The sequence below is a fragment of the Mesoplodon densirostris genome, chromosome 1 (assembly GCF_025265405.1).
Source record: "Mesoplodon densirostris isolate mMesDen1 chromosome 1, mMesDen1 primary haplotype, whole genome shotgun sequence".
NCBI classification, from domain to species: Eukaryota; Metazoa; Chordata; class Mammalia; order Artiodactyla; family Ziphiidae; genus Mesoplodon; species Mesoplodon densirostris.
The window spans coordinates 109022971-109043657 of record NC_082661.1 but is presented as its reverse complement, the minus strand read 5'-3'; the positions used below and the strand labels follow the sequence as shown (position 1 = coordinate 109043657).

The window sequence follows — 20687 nt, the reverse complement described above, 5'->3', positions numbered from 1 at the left end:
TTCAATTTAAAAATGTATATATTGTCATTGTCAGGTGGGCAGAAACAGCGAATTGCAATTGCCCGTGCTCTGCTTAAGGTAAGCCCGAAGCCTCTCGGCGGGGGTTGGCATTGTTCTTAATCAGGGACCTTGTGATTTGTAACGTGCAACTTTTCTTCTTCTTCCTTTTTCTTGGGAAGGGGCCGATGGGTATATGGTTGACAGTTCTGGTGAAAGATGAGTTGGGAATTCCACTGAGCACCTGTGGTCCAAATTTAGCCAGTGTTTCCTGAGTATTAGGAGCCAGAGGGAGAACAGTTTAACACATGGATCTTCCATCAAGAAGCACACAGAATATTTTAAGACAAGAACGTTTCTATGCATGTAACTGAGTCACTTTGCTGTGCAGCAGAGATTGGCACAGCATGGTACATCAACTGCACTTCAGTACAAAAAAATAATAAAATTAAAGAAGCGTGCAGTCTAACTGGTGGAGTAGTGATTATATCAAAATACCAAAATAATACAAGTATGCTTACTTGTATAATCTGTAATCACCTGCTAAACTGAATAGTAGACTTGAAATACTTAATACAAGGCTCCTAAGAGGAGAGGGAAAAGCTGAAAGTCATAGACATTGTATTTTTTAGGAAATGATGGCCTTCTCCTTTGTTATATAACTATTCTCCTCAGATTTATAGGTGATTTTTTAAAAAAAAAACAGCTTTATTGAAGCATGATTTACATAAAATTGACCAGTTTTAAATGTACTTTTCAGTGACTTTTAGTAAATTTACTGAGTTGTGCACCCATCACACAATCCAATTTTAGAACATTTCTATCACCCTGATACCCTTTTGGAACCTTCTGCCTTCCCAGCCCCAGCCTGCCACTAATCTACTTTCTGTTTGTCTAGATTTGCCTTTCTGGACATTTCAGATAAATGGAATCAGACAAGATACAGTCTTCTGCTTCTAGCCTCTTTCAGTAGTATAGTTTTTGAGGTTCCTCCATGTTGTAGCCTATATCAGTACTTTATTCCTTTCCATTCCTTTGTATGGACAGACCACAATTTGTTTATCACTCAAATGTTAATGAACTTTTGGATTGTTTCTGGTTTAGGGCTGTTGTGAATAGCACTGCTCCGAATGAATAGTGTACAAGCTTTTGTGTGGGCGTGTTTTCATTTCTTACGGATAGATTCCTAGACAAAGCTAGAATTTATGTGTCTCTCAGTTCTGTGTGTACTACTCCTAGCTAAACTACAAGCAGGACCTTGAGAGTCTACAATCCATCTGACTCACTTAAGAGCCCCACTTCATACAGTTAGTTGATTCAGCAGCAGGTTAAAACTGCACTATGAAGAATATCCGGTTCATTGATCACTGTGATCATGGTTTAAAATCATCTCTAAATCTTCCATTTATGAGCTTATCTCAGACACTTATGAGCTCGTTTTTCTTCTTTTGTAGCAGCTTAATTGTGATAGAATTCACACACTCTACAGTTCACCCATGGAAAGCATACAGCTCAATGTTAGCGTATTCAGAGTTGTGCATCCATCACCGTAATCAATTTTAGAACATTTTCGTCACCTCCAAAATAGCATCCGCACACCACCCTGCCTATTTCCCCATTGACCCCAGTCCCAGGTAACGACTCTGCCCCTGCAGAGGTGCCTGTTGTGGACATTTCCTCTAAGTGGAATCGCACACGAGGTGGACTTCTGGGTCTGGTTCCTCTCGCTCAGCAGAATGTTTTCAAGGATCATCCATGTTGTATCATGTATCAGCACTTTATTTCGTTTTATTACTGAGAGTTTGTGTTTTTCTAATAAAACTATGTTTTCTTTTCCTTTTAATGTTTTTCCTTGTTCAGAATCCCAGAATTCTTCTCCTAGATGAAGCAACCAGGTGAGGCTATCTTAATGTGTAATTGAATTAAACCAAATTCTTCCTCTATCACAAACTTTTATTCTGTACTTCAAGTGATACAGCTGAGAATGCGTTACACTTTAAAGTCACGGGGTCTGAATTAATCATGACAGTTGGGAGGCAGTGAGCAGGCCGAGTCATGAGTTGAGGGTTCTAGTTCCAAGTGAGATATTTGTGATGAATCCCTGACCACCAATCAGCAACTGTGCAAAATGCTTTTAACTTACATAGCAGTAGTTCTATGGAGATCAAGGGTCCAAAGCTTCTTTTTTTTATAGTAACTTTATGATATAAAATATAGTTGACCCAAGAAGTTGCAGTTTTGATCATAGTGAAAATTGGCTGCTAATGAGGGGCCAGTGTATGTGTACCGGGAGATACACGCGTGCACAGTGTGCGTGGCCCTGACGTCTTGGCTTCCCTGTGGGCTCTCCTGTGTAGCGCGCTGGATGCGGAAAACGAGTACCTCGTTCAACAAGCTCTGGATCGGCTGATGGAAGGAAGGACGGTGTTCATCATCGCCCATCGCCTGTCCACCATCAAGAACGCCAATATGGTAGCTGTCCTTGACCACGGGAAGGTCACCGAGTGTGGGAGACATGAAGAGCTGCTCTTGAAACCAGACGGGATGTACAGGAAGTTAATGAAGAAACAGAGTTTCATTGCAGCATAAAGAAGCGATTACTGGTAAACTTCATAGGAGACACTTTAAAGCAGAGCAGCACTGCAGGAAAAAAAATTTTTTTTAAACCCAGGCTGTATGAAATCTGTAAAACATACTTCAGGTTATTTGAAATCTGCCTATTTTTTCCAAAGATTGTAAAATATTGTTTTGAGATCGACCTGTTCTCAAGACCTTTTTATTCAGAGTTTTAATAATTGTAACTTTCTAAATGTCTAGCTCACTGAAGTTATTTTCAGGTTTTGTACTTTTATCTTGGAATATTTTGATTAATATAGCCTGGCACGTCACTTTCTTTTATCTGCTGTTATAAATTGAAGCTATTGTCAAATGATGACTTTTAAAAGGGAATTATAAATAAAGAGCCTAATTGTTTTAGGCCACTTTACCAATCACTGTGTAATCTCTTGGTAGTACTCTACCTACTTTGGGTATCATTTTACCAGGTAGCATAATAGAAGGTGAAAATCTAACTCTTTATTTTATCCTGATAATCTCATAAAGCAAACCTGACATATATATGTGTATCTATATATATATGTATCTATCTATATATGTGTGTATATATATATATATATATATATACACACACACACACAGAAATAGTTAAGGTCACATGGGAGGAGGGATCATGTATGTTCCCCACCTCCTCTGTCTTCAGAGGTGTGAAAGTTCAGGGACATGTGTTCCTCTCGGCTGAGACTGTGTTTGGATGTGTGCATTTTCAACATTTTTGGCACATGAGAACCTGATGAGTTGTGAAAAGGGAAGAGGCCCCATCCTTTGAATATGAGAACTTCTGATTTCATTATTTACATATTTGTTTCTGTGAATTTGGGAAGCCAGGTATTATCAAGAAGGATGTAAAAATGAATTTTACACTGATGTTGTCTGAGGCATGTATCTTGAAAATTATCTTTTAAGAGTTTATAATTCCTAGCCAAATTTTACAGCCTTTTATCGGTTACTTCGTTTTGAAATTTCATTCAATGAAGCTAAATTCCAAAATTATTAATGTAACTGTAATGTTCAACCTTAAAACATTTGAAGGAAGCTTATATGTTCTTGCTATTCTGCAGAAGATCAAGAAACCTTAAGAGCTTGCCACTCTTCTGAGAAGAGGACATAACTAACCATCTTTCTTTTATCTGTGGTTATAGTTTTATTCACCTAAATTTCTGAAAATTCCTCAAGCAATGCTGACGCCATTGGATTTGTCGTATTTCATATCAGCACCATTAATTTGCTGTTGCCTCAAGAAAAAGTACTTTTCTACATTGATAATGCCAGAAGCTAAGAAGTAACAATGTTGATGTGATTAAAATGGAAGTTTCCTCGTGTCCTAAGTATTGATTAGTTTCCTGATTATACTGGAAGAAACCACTATTTCATGATAAGCATGGAGTATTACATTTCATTCTACGTAAGAGAATTTATTAATGAATAAAATGAATTCAGTGAATGAATGAACTCTGTTCTTTGAATTAGTAAACAGTACATCTGTGACAGTCATTTCAACAAGTTTTACTTGTTTTCTTCATGGTTTACTACTATGGTACAGTTCTCAGAAAGCAAACAAATACAATCACAAGGTTGGATCTGAGGGAAATCTCTTTGTGCCATAGAAATATTTACAAAATTGAATTTGATCATTATATTTTATTTTCTTATACAAGGTGTTTAATTGTGTCTTGGGTAACATTTTATATCATGGATTAAAATTCAAGCACATTACATTTATTGTGCACTTTATTTCTATTATTATTACAGATGCAGCTTAATTGTCACTTGCCACTCACTGATAGGGTTTTGATATGAGTGTGCAAGCAATTGATTTATTATGCAGTCAAACCCCTCTGCTAAGGATAATCTGTATCTGCAGCCACTCCCCAGCGCTAGCATCGCCACCTCAGCTCCACCTCAGATCACCAGGCGTTAGATTCTCATAAGGAGCGCGCCACCTAGATCCCTTGTATGCACAGTTCACAGTAGGGTTCGCACTCCTGTGAGAATCTAATGCTGCCGCTGATCTGACAGGAGGTGGAGCTCAGGTGGTGATGCCAGCGATGGGGAGCGGCTGTGAATACAGATGAAGCTTCGCTCGCTCACCCACCGCTCACCTCCTGCTGTGCGGCCTGGTTCCTAACAGGCCACGGACTGGTAGCGGTCCGTGGCCCGGGGCTGGGGACCCCTGGTCTAGAAGATAAGCAAAAAGAAGTTTAAATCACGTGAAAGCCTCCACGTTAAGATAAAATGTCACATCAGTGAGCTTAGTGTTTTGTTGTCTGCTCTCCCAGGCTCCTCTCTGTGCAAGGTCTCTGACCTTGGACCTGACTGGTTCCCAGGAAATAATCACAAATTAAACCATTATAGGCCGTACCCTGTATATGTACTTTTATAAAGTAGGGCTCGACTTAGGGAAATCCATTTTGTTCCATAAAAGTGCCAAAGCTGTTAGAAAATAAATGAAAACAAATGTAAATGTTGTAAAACATTAAGTATATTAATGAAAGAAGTATATGGAAACTGCATTGTAAATGTTCGTTTGAGGGTGTTTGTTTTTCTACGTTTTTACATCTGAGGCATCATGGAGCTTAGCTGGTAATCTCCATTCAACTCATTCAATAAACATTTATGGAGCATCTTCTATTTTGTTAGGTCCTGTGCTAGGTGCTGGCTGCACCTCCTTCATGAGGCTGGCACAGGGGTCCACAAGCTGTGACCTGCTACCTGTTTTGCATGGCCTGCAAAGCTAAGGATGGTTTTTACAGTTTTAAATGGTTAAAAAAAATTCATAATACATGAAAGGTATATGAAATTCAAATTTCAGTGTCCATAAGTAGAATTTTATTGGAACACAGCCATACTCACTCACGGCAACAGACAACAAGCTGGAGATTCTTCCTCTCTGGCCCTTGACAGAAAAAGTTTGCAGCCTCCAGCACTGGGGAAAACACCACACATTCTTCACTGCTTGAAGGACGTTTAAACTATGCTGAAATTTAGAGTTATCTCAAGAAGTTCCATTGCCACTAGATGGGGGCCTTGGAAACGGCTGGGCATGGATAATTTCCATGATGGAAATTGTACTTCATTGTACCCCTGCCTTTCCATTTGAAGAGGATCATAATTACTGTGCTGCTGAGAATGGAATTCTGATAGTTCTACCACATCTGCAGGAAATAATCCTGGCTGCTTTCCTGTTGTTGACTGCAGGGACGAGTCCCACATCAGTCAGTTTGGTCTTAACAGAATGGGCTGAGTTTTAGGAAGGTTGGACAGAGGGAGGCACACCTAGGCTGAGAATCTTACACACACACATGCTGCACTTGTGGGGTATTTTTCTTTTTATCTTAATGAAACAAAAATGGGCTTATATAGGACATACTAATTTTTAACCAAACTTTTTTTTTTTTTTTTTTTTTTTTTACCGGTACGCGGGCCTCTCACTGTTGTGGCCTCTCCCGTTGCGGAGCACAGGCTCCGGACGCGCAGACTCAGTGGCCATGGCTCACGGGCCCAGCCGCTCCACAGCATGTGGGATCTTCCTGGACCGGGGCATGAACCCGTGTCCCCTGCATCGGCAGGTGGACTCTCAACCACCGCGCCACCAGGGAAGCCCAACAAACTGTTTTTATTTGATAATATCTTCCTACATCTGCAAGTATTCATTACACACATCCACATGTATTCTTTTTAACCATACAGCCTTCTATAATGTGAATATACTAGAAATCTATTGTTGGACATTTATCTTACTTGCTGTATTCTTTGCTGTCATAAACAACATTACCTATATATCTTTGTTTTGATTTCTTTGATTTTTTTCAGACAAATTTCTAAAAGTGAAATGGCCAAGTTTAAAGAGCATATACAAATTATAAGGCTTTTTGATAGATTGTCCTCATAAAAGACTACTAATTCATAATCCCACCAGGAGGCTATACAGTAGGGCCTCTTTCTCCACAGCCTTTTCAACATGAACTATTTTCATTTTTTAAAACATTCCTGCTAGTTCAACAGGCAAACAATGCTGATGGGTGGTTTAACTTGCATTTCTTTCATTACTAGTGAAGTTTAAGACCTTTTCATGTGTTTTTTTGTCATTTTTAGTCTTTGATTTAGTGCTACTTCATGCCCTTCATACATTTCCACTTTTTTCTATTGGGGGTAGCTTACTTTCTCTTACTGATTTTTTCTTAAAGTTTACTATTTTATTATAAATATTTTTTCTTCAGATTTTCTGTGTTTTTTGACATCCACAAATGTAATGGTGTCTCTGTTCTCTAAGTCTCACAAGTGGGCACTATTAGCCGTTTATCAGAGGCTCAAAAAGGTGACACATGGTAGATAGCAGAGGTGAGATCTGAAACGAGTCCCATTTAATCCCAGAGTCTATACACTCTTGTCAGTTACTACACAGTAGTTAGCAAAATGACCCAAGACAGCTGTCTCAATAACACCTGGGAATGCAAATGTTAGAAATGCAGATTCTCAAGCCTCAGCCCAACCAGTCAGACACCGAGGTGGGGCTCGGCCGTGGAGCTTAGCCAGCTCTCCTGGTGGTGCTGGTGCCCACTTAGGCTGGAGAGCCACTGCACGACACTACCCTTCCTTCTGGATTTCTAGAGTAAGTGGCTGCACTAGATTAAATGAGGTAGAAAGATAAACAGGGAAATGGCAGCACCGGGGAGGGATAAAGAAACCCTTGGCTGCCCCAAGGCGTACATGCTGTCTTCTGTTCCACGTGCCTTCTCCACTCTGTCCTCCAGGAGGCCGGCCTCCACAGACTGTCCTAGTGTCCTCCTCCCTCACACCCTGGCCTCCCTGCACTGAGGTCACAATACGAACACTCCCAGTCCCCTTCCTTCTGGGTTGCCATGAGTTGGCTGCATCTCCTGACCCGAGGCCACAGCTCTGGCAGGTGGCCCTATTTCTCAGGTTCTGATGACTACTTCCTTTCTTGGCCCACACCTGCTGTTAGGAGCCTCAGGGATTTACACAATCCCTAACAGTCCTTTTTTTAAAATTTATTTATTTATTTTATTTTTGGCTGCATTGAGTCTTTGTTGCTGTGCATGGGCTTTCTCTAGTTGTCGCGAGCGGGGGCTATTCTTCATTGCAGTGCATGGGCTACTCACTGTGGTGGCTTCTCGTTGTGGAGCATGGGCTCTAGGCACTCAGGCTTCAGTAGTTGTGGCATGAGGGCTCGGTAGTTGTGGCGCACGGGCTTAGTTGCTCCGCAGCAATGTGGGATCTTCCCGGACCAGGGCTCGAACCCGCGTCCCCTAAATTGGCAGGCGGATTCTTAACCACTGCGCCACCAGGGAAGTCCCCCTAATAGTCCTTTATTAAACTCTCTACCCAGCTTGAGGATGCTATCTATTTCCTTTGGGATCTTGTTTGATAGAGTTTACAAGGCCCTTCCTGGGCCCTCATTTCTCCAGTCTCCTCTACTTTTACTCATTGTTGTTGGTTGGTTTGTCTAAAGTCCCTGGAATGCACCAAGCTCTTTGCTGCTTCAGGACCTTTGCCTGAGGATCCACTGCTTCAAACACTCTTCCTCCTCTTCTTTGCCTGGCTGACTGCACATCTCAGCATAGACGGCCTTTTCTCTCAGAGGCCTTGTAGATCTTCTTCCAAAATCAGGTACCCCAGTCATTCTCTGTCAGACACCCTGCTCTTTTCTTTCATAGAACACATCTCAACTTGTAGTTGCGTAAATAAATGTGTGTCCATTTGTTCAGTATCCGTCCTTCTCACTGGCCTGTGACTCCATGAGGGCAGGGCCCATGGCTGCTTTGTTTACAGTTATAAACCTCAGCACTTAGCACACAGCCTGGCACGTGGTGGGTACTCAATAAATCCACAATGAATGAGTGACTGTCTATTCGCCATCCTTCCTTAGTCATACATCTGGACTCCAGGGAAGTTCCTCTGAGCACAAAGGTGCTGGCGAGTCGTTCCAGCCCCTGCAAATAGCAACTTTTATAACTGGCTGGTGGACAAACCACTAACCATACCCACAAAGCCCAAGAACAGATTTATCCCACAAATACCCACTCAGCCACGACTACTCTCATCCCCCTGGTAAGAATGAAACAAGAGGGGAATGCACGGGTCTATAAAAGCTATAAGACTCAAAGATGAGGTGCAAAGTTGGGTTATAAATCTCAGAGGAAGAAAGAGCAAAGCAGCTTGCCAATATAACCTTTGAGACGACTGTCCTGATGCTATAATATGCACAAAAGAATGGCTTCCCAGGGGAAATGCCAACACCTGACATCCACATTGTGGTCTCCCACATATGCATATGCCAGTGTTTACTTAACCATTCCCTTATTTCAACAAATATTTAATGAAAGTCTATGTACCTGTTATGGTGTGCACAAAGGGAACAGCTGTTAAGGCATTCAAAAGGAGCTAAGTGAGAGACGGTTATGTAAACAACTATCATGCAGTGTAAAAATATTATAAATAGCCTCTACATAGGAGCACAGGGGGCAAACGATAAAGGGATGCTTAGTCCTTTGGAAGGCTGCACCGAGAAGGCAGCACTGAAGTAAGACTTGATGTAAGAGGCAGACACTTGTGGGCAAAGGGGGAGAGAAGGCATTTCAGGCAAAAGAAACGTGCAAGGGCAATGGAGGGGGGTGTGGGTTAAGGACAGAAAAGCCAGCCAGAGTTAAATCACAAAGGACCTTGCAAGGGAGCTTAGCAAATTACCTTTGGGCAATGATCGGCCAGAGCATTTAAAAGCCCAAGAGCAGCTTCTGGTTTTCCTGTTTGTTAAGCGGTGTTGATTAAAAAAATATATTCACGGGCCTCCCTGGTGGCGCAAGTGGTTGAGAGTCCGCCTGCCGATGCAGGGGATACGGGTTCGTGCCCCGGTCTGGGAGGATCCCATATGCCGCGGAGCGGCTGGGCCCGTGAGCCATGGCCGCTGAGCCTGCGCGTCCGGAGCCTGCGCGTCCGGAGCCTGTGCTCCGCAACGGGGGAGGCCACAGCAGTGAGAGGCCCGCATACCGCAAAAAAAAAAAAAAAAAAATTGAGAGTTGTGTTTTATTTGGCAGAAATTTTTAGGACTTCAAGCCCAGGAGGCAGCATCTCAACTAACCCCGAGAGAACTGCTCCGAGGAGGTGAGGGGGGTAGCCAGGATATATAGAGGTTTGGCAACAAAGGGCAGGTAGTCTGAATGTCAAAATATTACTGTTAAAGAAAATCAGGTATGTCAACTTATGGAATTTAGTACTTTTCTATGTATGGGAAGATGCAAGAGTCTGGGCTCACCGAAATCATTCCTTTGATATGCACCTCAGCTATCTGGGGCCAGCATCCTGTGTTTTAATATCCTGAGTTTCCTCAAGGCTCACCAGCTCACCATCAGCTGTGGCTGCAACCGCTGATGACTGACATCCTCTGTTTACTGATACGGCAGGCAATATTCCATTTATCAGCTGGCAGCGTGGGAGGACAGTGTTGTAAGACTACACAGAGGCACGGAGACTCAAAAAAGAGGCGAAAGTCTACAAAAGAGGGAAAAGGTGAACACGTGAACCAGGGCAGAGGCGGTGCAGATGTGGTTTCTACTACAGATGCTCAGTACAATGTCCCAGGTGTCACAGCGGAGGAGAGTGTGAAGAATGACCCTAGGACAGAGCTCTTCCTTTTTTTTTTTTGCGGTACGCGGGCCTCTCACTGTTGTGGCTTCTCCCGTTGCGGAGCACAGGCTCCGGACGCGCAGGCTCAGCGGCCACGGCTCACGGGCCCAGCCGCTCCGCGGCATGTGAGATCTTCCCGGACCGGGGCACGAACCCGTGTCCCCTGCATCGGCAGGCGGGCTCTCAACCACTGCGCCACCAGGGAAGCCCAGAGCTCTTCCTTTTGCCTTGGCCAACTGCCCAGTTTTACCAAATGGGGCAGAGGTGGTAATAAGATAGGGGTCCTAATGAAAGCGTGAAACCGCTTTTAACGATTAAATTGTGAGGGGTCTGCAGGACTTCCAGGTGAAAGCGTCCACTAGGCGGCTGTCAGAAGCCTGTGGTTTTTGAGCAGGATCTGGTTAGCGATACGGACTTGTGGCGTCACCAACGTGAATGGGAAATGACAAACCTAAAGAATAACATCTAAAACACTGAGTATGAAACCAGTGTCAGATTTAACACTTTTCCTCCCTTCTCAGCTTGGACCAGGGAAGAACTCATTTCCCCAGAGGCTCAGGAAGGACCAGCGTGCAGAGGCTTTGCGTTCCAGTTGCTGGAGGGCCACCCCCACCCGCCGGACTGGAGAAGGGCACCTGCTTTTCCTGCTTCACTTCCCTGGAAACTGCGGATTCTCGCCGCTCCAGGACGGGGCCACGCGCACATAGACCCTCTCCCCTTCTAGGGGCCGCCACCTTGACCACGCCCCGTGGCTCGACGCTACCCTGTACGTCACCACCGCGCCCCCTCCTTCCCGGTTTCTCCTGCCTTCCTGACCACGCCCCGCGCCTCGGCGTGGCGCTTTGGCGTCATCACAGCGCGCCCCGCGTCCTGGCGCTGCGCTTTTACGTCTTCACCGCGCTCCCTCCCTCCCGTCAGGTGTTCAAGCTTCGCGCGCTGGCCGAGCTTCAGCCCCACGGTCGTAACGTCCGCTCTCTGTAGCCTCTCCCTTGCGTCATGTTCCCGGCCGTCTCCTCTCCGCGGACCCCGGGGCCCGGGGCCCGAAGGGGCCCGCTGGGCGGAGTCGGGCCGGCCTCCGCGCCCCGGGCAACCAGCAGGAAGGGTCTGGCCCTGGGGTCTTCGGTCAGCTCCCCGGTGCTCTTCTCGCCGGCCGGCCGTCGTAGCTCGCTGAGCTCTCGGTGAGTGATCGTCCCGGGTTGGGTTCGGCGACTCACAGGCCTCCAGAAGCCACCGGAACCGGAGACGGCTCGGGACGCCAGAGTATTGGGAGAAGAGATCTCTGTCACCCTTGCATCCTTGTGTGTTATTTCAGCCTCGCTTTGATTAATTCATCAGTTGAGTCTTCGCATCATGCACTTTTAATGGAATTACCTTTGTGTAGAGGTGAAGAACACATTGGATTAGAATCCGTGGTTACCCGCCTCACTCTTAGTACCCCTGTGATCTGGTGTAGGTCACTAATGATCTCTTCGTCTGCGAAATGATACCTGACCTGAGCCTGCGAGGAGTCAATATGAAATGCCACGATGCAGATGTAAAGTGATGGAGAGTGAGGACCTCAAACCCTGGAAAATCATTATATGTGCTTAACATACTAACTGCCCTTAATATCCGCTGGTGGATAATTAAAGGGATTTTAGCTACAGAAGTTAGCTTTGTAGCTAAATTAATAGGGAAAAGGCTTTCCATAAGCAGTGAGATAAGACTAGTAGTTTTGTTACCAAATAAAAGCGTGGCACACCAGTTCACGTCACTCGTGAAAACGTGGTCTGCATCTCCCCTTTCATAATTAAACTAGAATTTTAGAAGAAGCTAACATGTGTCTTGAGTGGTTTCTTTTGAATTCGTCTATCAAAAATGAATTTTCCCCTGCAAGAAGACGGTAATATTGGATCTTTAACTTATAGTTAAAATTTATCTATAGAAGTTTGCAATACTTTAAAGGAGAAATGATTTTTAAAGAATACCTAGTATCCTTTTGCGTTTTGTAAAGTGCTCTTCAAATGGTGATCTTGTGATTGTTTTCTACTCCTTTTGAGGAAAGTCAGTGAATAAAAGTCATACTTTTTTTTTAAATTTCTTCTTACCTTTCGGTAATCATTGAAAGAAAAAAACCTTTGTTATAATACTTTGTCAGAAACAATGCTCTCAATCACTCTGTGCATCTCCTCATTTAATCCTGTGATAAGAGGTAGGATAACTTTTATACTAATAAATTTACACTGGTTTTCTGAATGTTAAGAAGAAGGGGAGAAGGAAATATAATTTCTACTGCTGTATCTGTTGTCGAAGACCAGGTAGCAGCAGATACTCACGACCCTATTTAATTTCTTGATTTTGATTGTATAAATCTGGTAGATTCTTATAATTCTGTATCTGATGAGAGCTTAAAGATAATCTAACCCAATGTTTGTAAAACTTTTTTGACCACAGAGTATGATAAACTCTATATCTATTTCGTTTTTTAAAAATGTTGATTGAGACCCTCAAAATGACCCATAATTTGAAAAACACTGATCTAGTCCAGGCTTCTTATTTCACAGCTAAGGAGGCAGAGTTATAAAGAGTTTAAGTGAATAGATCATGCATCTAATTACTAGAGCATGAAAGTCTGAAGCCAAGTTTTCCTAAATCCTGTCAGTCTTTTTTTTAAATGAAAAATAAATTTAATAACACAGTATATATGAGCCAGAGTTTTTTCACTGTTATACTTCATCTTCTTGTTTATCAGAGATTTTCTCTTTATTACGAAAATATATACATAAAAATTATAATGAATAATGGAAAATTTTAAGTTATGAGTGCAATAATATGGTCTCGTTTCTTTAGAGGAACACCTACACGAATATTCCCACACCACTCCATAACTGAGTCTGTGAACTATGATGTGAAAACATTTGGATCTTCTCTCCCTGTTAAAGTCATGGAAGCCTTAACGCTGGCTGAAGGTGGGTATCATTTTCCATTTGTCTCTGTTAGCAATTCAAAATGAAGCCTAGGTCTGGCATGGATATTGAAATTTGTGCTTTCTCTGGTATACCTTCACTTCATTGGAGAGAAATAGGTGACTTATTTGGTTTTTCATTGTAAGTAAGTAATATGATAAATTTGGGAAGCAGAATGAGTTCATTTGAGCGCAATCAAAATAAGTGTTTATGGGCTTCCCTGGTGGCGCAGTGGTTGAGAGTCCGCCTGCTGATGCAGGGGACACGGGTTCGTGCCCTGGTCCGGGAAGATCCCACATGCCGCGGAGCGGCTGGGCCCGTGAGCCATGGCCGCTGAGCCTGCGCGTCCGGAGCCTGTGCTCCGCAATGGGAGAGGCCACAACAGTGAGAGGCCCGCGTGCCTCAAAAAAAAAGAAAAAAATAATAAGTGTTTATGGTTGTACATACTGTATATGCAAAACTTAGTCCAATTTCAAAAGTTGATTGAGTGTATGAAGTTTAGCTTTTTAAACAAAATCCAAAAAACTACTGCCTCACATTATTGGTTTTAATAATGCAGTAGAATCAAGTCTTACCTCCATTTCTGGATCCTGTGTAGTACCCTGGAGGCTGTGTGCGCAAATTTATGTTATCAATTTGGTGCACCATTAGAAGATTCTCCTGGCAGGCAATTAGAGTGGAAGTGTGGATGGTGCGGCCAACACAAGCTTTAGAAAGACACCACTAAGGATGAGGAGTTGGGGTGACTAGAAGAGCAAAGTTCAGAGCATCCTGTGATTTCCTGGGACAGTGTTTTTGAGACTGCAGGTAGTGACTGAAATCAGTTTAGTGGTTCATGACTAGCATTTTTTTAAAAAAATGAAGTAAAATAGATCGCAAAATATCAGAGTGCTTCTCATTTTGTTTTATTAAAATTGTGTATGAATGCATCATGATGTAAAATGTATGTCATACTGTGAATGACAGTCACAAAAGTTTAAAGTACTCCGTTGCACAAGAAGGAATATTTCTCATCAACTTGAACCAGCACATCTTGCCAGTAAGTCCATGGGAGCTTCAGGTCCGGTTATTTTCAGGCAACTAAACTTCCATGAACCTCTGTCATGCATTGTTCCTGTTTTAAATATATATTTTCTTTTCCCGTCTAAAAATTTCAGCTTAAATTGCATTTAAACCTTTTGACACACTCCTAGTTCCTGCCACCAGATCATGTTAATAACAAATAGTACACAGCCTCAGAGGAGAGAGTCTCTAGAAATCAGGATGTGTGAATTGAAGAGTGTGTAAAATTGAGAGGAACTCGTCCTCACGTGGAAACTTCCAAGTGCTAGTCAGTTGGTGTGCTCTGTTAGCGTCCTTGAGGGTTCACCAGTGGAGGATTTGGAGCTGCTGTAGTGCTTTCAGGAAAAGAAAATACGGAGCAGATACTCCAGTTCAGCAAAAAGCCCACCCTTAACCTACGTATGATATGATATTTTAGCTTGTACATTATTGATGCCTTTTATTTTGCCCCTCTACCCTGACTTTTTTTTTTTTTTTTTTTTTTTGCGGTACGTGGACCTCTCACTGTCACGGCCTCTCCTGTTGCAGAGCACAGGCTACGGACGCGCAGGCTCAGCGGCCATGGCTTACGGGCCCAGCCGCTCTGCATCATGTGGGATCTTCCCGGACCGGGGCATGAACCTGCGTCCCCTGCATCAGCAGGTGGACTCTCAACCACTGCGCCACCCGGGAAGCCCTACCCTGACTTTAAACGAAGAGCAAAGCTCACATTAATTAAATTTCTAGGGCCGCTAATACATTTACTCAGGTTTACCACCAACATGTACAACAGCAATAGAGCAGTCCCCTTATCCACAGGCATATGTTCCAAGACCCCCAGGGGATGCACCAGCCCTTGTGTATACTGTGTTTTTTCCTGGACGTTCATACCTGTGATAAAGCGTAATTTATAAATTAGGCACAATAAGAGAATGTCCAAGTTGCCAGTGTCACTTCTCTGTGCTTTCGGCCATGTTTAAGTAAAATAGGGTTACTTCAACACAGGGACCGCGATACCGCAACAGTGAATCTGATAACCTGCACTACTACTAAGTGGCTAATGGGCGGGTGGCAAAGGAATGATTCACCTCCCCATCAGGACATCGGGACGGTGTAAAATTTCATCACAAACTTAAGAAGTGTTATTTCTGGAATTTTCTATTTAATATTTTGGACCGCAGTTGACCACGGGTAACTGATACCACAGAAACCAAGGATAAGGAGTGACTACTGTATACTAATTTAGTTTTGTCACTTAATACAGAATGTAACCCTTTAGGTCACCATATAATGAAGTAATTTATCATACTTTCAAAGAGCTCTTATTTGAAAATCTTGTTCTTTTGAAGGAACGTGATTTTTCCTTGAAATATTTTATATATTTAATGAGAAGTTTTATTATTTGTGTTGCTTTATCAAAATTATGAATGTTACTAAATATAATATTATAAAAAGTAAGATATCTGTTTATAACAAAAATTAAGAAATATTAAACCTAGGCCCAAAATATACTTTTTGCCTTTAGATATATTTCTAAAAGTAGTTGTCAAAGTTAAATGGATCTCTTGTTTTGGATATTAATAACTCTTGAATTATTCAAGAGTATTTTTTGTTGTGAGTTAACCTCGTTTGTGTGTGGTGATTACTTTTTTAGGTGAAGATGGTGGCAATGAAGATTTTGGTGTGAGGAAATTTTAAGTTTTTCTTATTCATACTTTAAGATTAATTACGTACCTCATTTTTTTTCTTCAGTTGACGATCAGCTGACTGTTCACATAGATGAAGGTGGATGGGCTTGTCTCGTCTGCAAAGAGAAACTCATTATTTGGAAGATTGCTCTGTCACCTATTACCAAGGTAATGGTTCTTTAGAGAGCTGGAAGGAGAGAGAGGAGAGGATTCCTAATTGGCTCTGAATTTTTACCCTAAATTTTTAGAGTTGTTGGAGGACCGTAATCTGAATCTACTCAAGCATTATAGATCTGCATTTTCATAGCAATATGAAATACTGAGCATATCATTTCAAAAAAGTTTCTCCCCTTATCATGATTTTAAGCAAGGTCCATCTTATTTACATTTAATAAAATTAGAGACGTGGAAATTTTTAATGAATGTCACGCTAGTCACTCTGTCTAATGAAGTCTAAGACTAAAAACCATCCACATAAGCTGATGAACTGAGTTTCTTAGAAGATAGGAATGTATTTCACTGAATCTACTGAATGATGCATAATAAAATAGGAAAAAATGATACCAGTTTTTATAACGCTAATTTAACTTTCAATTGTCAACTTCTCACACAGGGGTTTTCATTTGTACATCCACTCCTGTACCCTCAGCAGCCTCTTTTTCTTTCTGCTCCATATCAGGCGTACTCTCCTGTACCACTTGTGTTCACTGGGCCATTGTTCCACTGGGACTTGGGCTCCCACTTACCCAAACTCTTCACGTCTGTTGGCCTCTGTACTGCTGCTGCCTAGAAAAACGTGTTTGTAGTTTTAGGAGCATAGGTGAGGGAGAGGGCCTGGGGTGGGCATCCTGAGTTAACAGAGGAATGCTGATACTTGGCTGAGTCTAAGAAATGTTTTCTAGGTGACTTGGAATACTAACTCTGTGGTCATGCAGATTTTAAATGTCAACTAAACAAATCAAGATTAGACTGGGAAAATTCCATGAGAGGCCTACACACTTCTTTCAACCAATAGACTTTTGGGTCTGGGAAGAGATTGGAGTAGTTTATATTAAGGGTCTGGTCTAGCTGCTAAGTTTTCCTGATTCAATATCTCTTAAAATATTTTGTTTTAAAATTACTGAAAATGATGAAAGCCTGATCAAAAAGATATGAGAAGGGCTTCCCTGGTGGTGCAGTGGTTGAGAGTCCACCTGCCAATGCAGGGGACGCGGGTTCGTGCCCCAGTCCAGGAAGATCCCACATGCCACGGAGCGGCTGGGCCCATGAGCCGTGGCCGCTGAGTCTGCGCGTCCGGAGCCTGTGCTCGGCAACGGGAGAGGCCACAGCAGTGAGAGGCCTGCGTACCGCAAAAAAAAAAAAAAAAAAAAAAAAAAAGATATGAGAAGAAAGAGTATTTGTAGAATGGTATTTCCAGCAATGAATTAGAATCTAAAATACGCAGAGAAAGGAAATAGTGAAGCCAGATGCATATTCAAAAATTTGGATTTGACATGAAAGATTTTTTGTTTGGATTTGTTCTATAGTTATCTGTTTGCAAAGAACTTCAGCTACCACCTACTGATTTCCACTGGAGTGCCAACTTGGTGGCTCTCTCTTACTCTGCTACCTCAGGTGAAGCATATTCTACTCAGGTAGGTGACTTAAATGCTTATTGAAGTACATTTTTTAAAATAAGGGAGTTCTAAAGTTGGAGGAATCATCCAGCCCAGTTCTGAAACGTAGCTATAAAGCTACAGGAATCAAGACAGAGAGATAATGGCAAAGAGATGGACACACAGGGCAGTGGAACAGAATAGAGAGTAGAGATACAGACTCACTCAAGGGTGGCCCTTTGATCTTTGACAGAGGTGCAAAAGAAATTCAGTGGATCAAGGATGGTCTTTTCAGTAACTGGTGTTGGAATCATTGGCTGTCTTTAGTCTTTATGGAAAAAAAAGCATTCCTCCTAAACCTCATTCTTCATGTAAGGATGAACCCAAAATGGATCATAGATCTAAATGTAAAATGTAAAACTAAAAACTTTTGGAAGAAAACAGGAAAAAAATCATCATGACCTGGGATTAGGTGAAGAGTTCTTAGAAATTACCAAAAACATGATTCATAAAAAAAAAATAGATAAATTGGACTTAATCAAAATTTAAAACTTGGCTCTGCCAAAGGCACTGAAAAGAAAATGAAGAGAGAACTACAGACTGGTAGGAAATATTATACATCGTATATCCAACAAAGGACTTGTATGTAGAACATAAAGTGAACCCTCCAAGCTTAGTAAGAAATCAGACAACCCAATTTAAAATAGGACTTGAACACTTTACCAAAGAGGATATAAGGATGTCATATAAGCACATGAAGAGGTGTTCATATCATTAGCCATTAGGAAAATGCAAATAAAACAAGTGAGATACCACTACACCCCTGTTACAGTGGCTGAAATGAAAAGCACTGACACTACCAAGTGCTGGCGAGGATGTGGAGCAACCGGAACCTCATACATTGCTGGTGGACCTGCTGGTGGTACAGCCACTTGATTTTCACTTCTTATAAAGTTAAAGTACCCTTGCCATATGACCCAACAATTTCATTCCTGGCTATTTACTTTAGAGAAAGTAATGCTTATGTTCACACAAAAAACAGTACGCTAATGTCATAGCAGCTTTATTTGTGATAGCCAACGGCAGAAACAATCTGAATGTCCTTCAAACTGATTCATCCATAGGATGGAATACTACTCAGCCGTAGAAAGGTATGAGCTACCGATACATGCAACAACAACCTGGATGAATCTCAAAGACGTCATTCTAAGTGAGATAAAGGTTATATTCAGTGTCAAATATAACCAGTGTCAAAAGGTTATATTCTATTTGATTTCATTTGTTTGGCATTCTTGGAAAGACAGAACTATAATGATGGAAACAGTGATTGCCAGGGGTTAGGATAGGGAAGGGTGTGACATTAAAGGGAAAGCATTAGGGAGTTTTGGGTGCAGATGGAACTGTACTGTATCCTTATCGTGGTGGGAGTTACAGGAGTCCACACGTGTTTTAAAATTCACAGAACTGTAAAAAGCAGAAGATTTTATGCGGTCTGAAGAGAAACTAGAGTATAAAAATTCATAGAACTAAAACAAAAGGGGGAAAATGTCAATTTTACTGTAGGATAATTTTTTAATGTGAAATTTTTAAATGTGAAAAAAAGGAATTTTGATTTCTGATTTCTGTCAATCAATAGTACACTGCCCGGGTGTCTTTATATCGGTGTCAACAAACTCCCGATTTGGGCTCCTTCTTTTATTGTGGTTGCTGAGTGTTATGGTCTTGTTTTGAGGCTGTTGCTGTCATGGTTGCTACCAGAGAAGGATCCATCCGCTATTGGCCAAGCCTTGCAAGTGAAAACACCTACACAGAGACATCCGTAGATCTGGGAGGTGATAAGACTTACAGTTTCCTAACAACAGTGCAGGTATATGATAGATATTCTTTTATATTTATTGGAAAGCTGTGATTTGGCTTGGAAGTGGGATTTAAATGACTAAAAATTGGGGGTTTTGAGCAGATCATACAGGCAGGGGGTGGGAAGAATCAAAAAGAGGCAAGAAAAGAATGTCAGGATCTAAGATTTGAACACTTGGAGGGAAGCCCTTCTCATAGGACTCTGAAATATCAGTAGTGCATAGTAGCCGATGTTATTCATTTCTGTCAGAAAGATCTTCATAAAATGGCTTAGAAACTCTTAGACAGCAGGAGGAATGGTTTGCTAATATATACTCTGCAAGTTTACTGAAGAAATAAAATCTGATACTTGATTTGTTGAACCTGCATAATGGTGAACCTATAACTTAAAAATCAGAATTAAAAAATACATGCAGTTAAAACTGCAACAGAGTTATTTTGTGTAGAATTAATATTAAGTGAATGGATTCATAAGTAAGTGATTTTAATAAAATAGCACTGTTCTTTTAGATTTGTTTTAAGGTACAGATGATTTCCTTCTGTATCAAAGTGATTTGTGTTAATTTTCTTTTCTTAGTCTTAAAGGCTTAACTAATTTTGCTATGTTTGTTCACAGGGAGGAAGTTTTATTTTATCCTCATCGGGAGGCCAGCTGATTCGCCTGAAACCCGAAAGTGTAGGAAAAATTCATCAGCATATCCTGCCTCAAGGGCAAGGTGTGCTTTCAGGAATTGGTCGGAAGGTTTCTTCTCTTTTGGGAATTTTATCTCCTAGCAGTGATCTCATAGTAAGTTGATAAAATAACTTTGTTTTACAAGCTTCTTTCTTAGTGAAATCGATAAGTTGGCCATTTCCTATGAAGTTGGTATTGCCTCTGTATGAACAGTGGTGCACATGAGCTGAAAGCTTTGATCTTTCAGTGAAGCATTTTTATTATGATGGTCAAATGAGTTCATACCCTGTAACGTTAATATTCTTAAGTCACACAGATTATCTTATAAGTACATTCTTTGAACTAAAACTATGATATAAAATTTTAAACATGTTTAAGGATTAATTTTGCTTTCTAGACGTAACCAAAAGTGTGTTCTCCACCCCCGTGACTCCAGCTATCTGTGTGGATGACTCAAATCTATGTCTGCTGGGCTTCTGCCTCAGTCTCTGGAATAGTGAAGGGGGGCTGATGGGAACTAATGAGTGGGGGCATCTGCTCTCTGCTAGGTGCTCCATGTTTGTCACCTCCTGTAATTATTAGATGACCTGTGACGTAGAGAGCTTCATCTCCAATTTGTAGATGAGGAACT

At 41.8% G+C, this 20687-nt stretch overlaps 2 protein-coding genes and 1 long non-coding RNA gene across 4 annotated transcripts in view; 2 read left to right on the top strand and 1 right to left on the bottom strand.

Moving 5' to 3' along the window:
* ABCB10 (ATP binding cassette subfamily B member 10) overlaps positions 1-3876 on the top strand; it is a 33380-nt gene extending 29504 nt beyond the window's left edge. The window contains exons 11-14 of one of the 2 annotated variants that reach the window (XM_060107525.1): positions 35-78; positions 1858-1892; positions 2355-2600; positions 3756-3876. In XM_060107525.1, the coding sequence (XP_059963508.1) occupies positions 35-78; positions 1858-1892; positions 2355-2586 (311 nt within the window). In that variant the 3' untranslated portion in view covers positions 2587-2600; positions 3756-3876. Of the gene's footprint in view, positions 1-34; positions 79-1857; positions 1893-2354 lie in introns of both variants that reach the window. The other variant, XM_060107516.1, reaches the window with a different exon arrangement.
* A 2670-nt stretch (positions 3877-6546) lies between these two features.
* Positions 6547-10997, bottom strand: LOC132483913 (uncharacterized). The gene is made up of 3 exons (XR_009531131.1): positions 10893-10997; positions 9887-10122; positions 6547-8567 (listed from the first exon to the last, which is right to left on the bottom strand). It is a non-coding gene; the product is annotated as an uncharacterized LOC132483913 (long non-coding RNA).
* A 154-nt stretch (positions 10998-11151) lies between these two features.
* NUP133 (nucleoporin 133) overlaps positions 11152-20687 on the top strand; it is a 52906-nt gene continuing 43370 nt past the window's right edge. The window contains exons 1-6 of the mRNA XM_060107504.1: positions 11152-11435; positions 13087-13205; positions 15996-16099; positions 17458-17565; positions 19259-19393; positions 20000-20170. Of these exons, the coding sequence (XP_059963487.1) occupies positions 11254-11435; positions 13087-13205; positions 15996-16099; positions 17458-17565; positions 19259-19393; positions 20000-20170 (819 nt within the window). The 5' untranslated portion in view covers positions 11152-11253. The remainder of the gene's footprint in view (positions 11436-13086; positions 13206-15995; positions 16100-17457; positions 17566-19258; positions 19394-19999; positions 20171-20687) is intronic.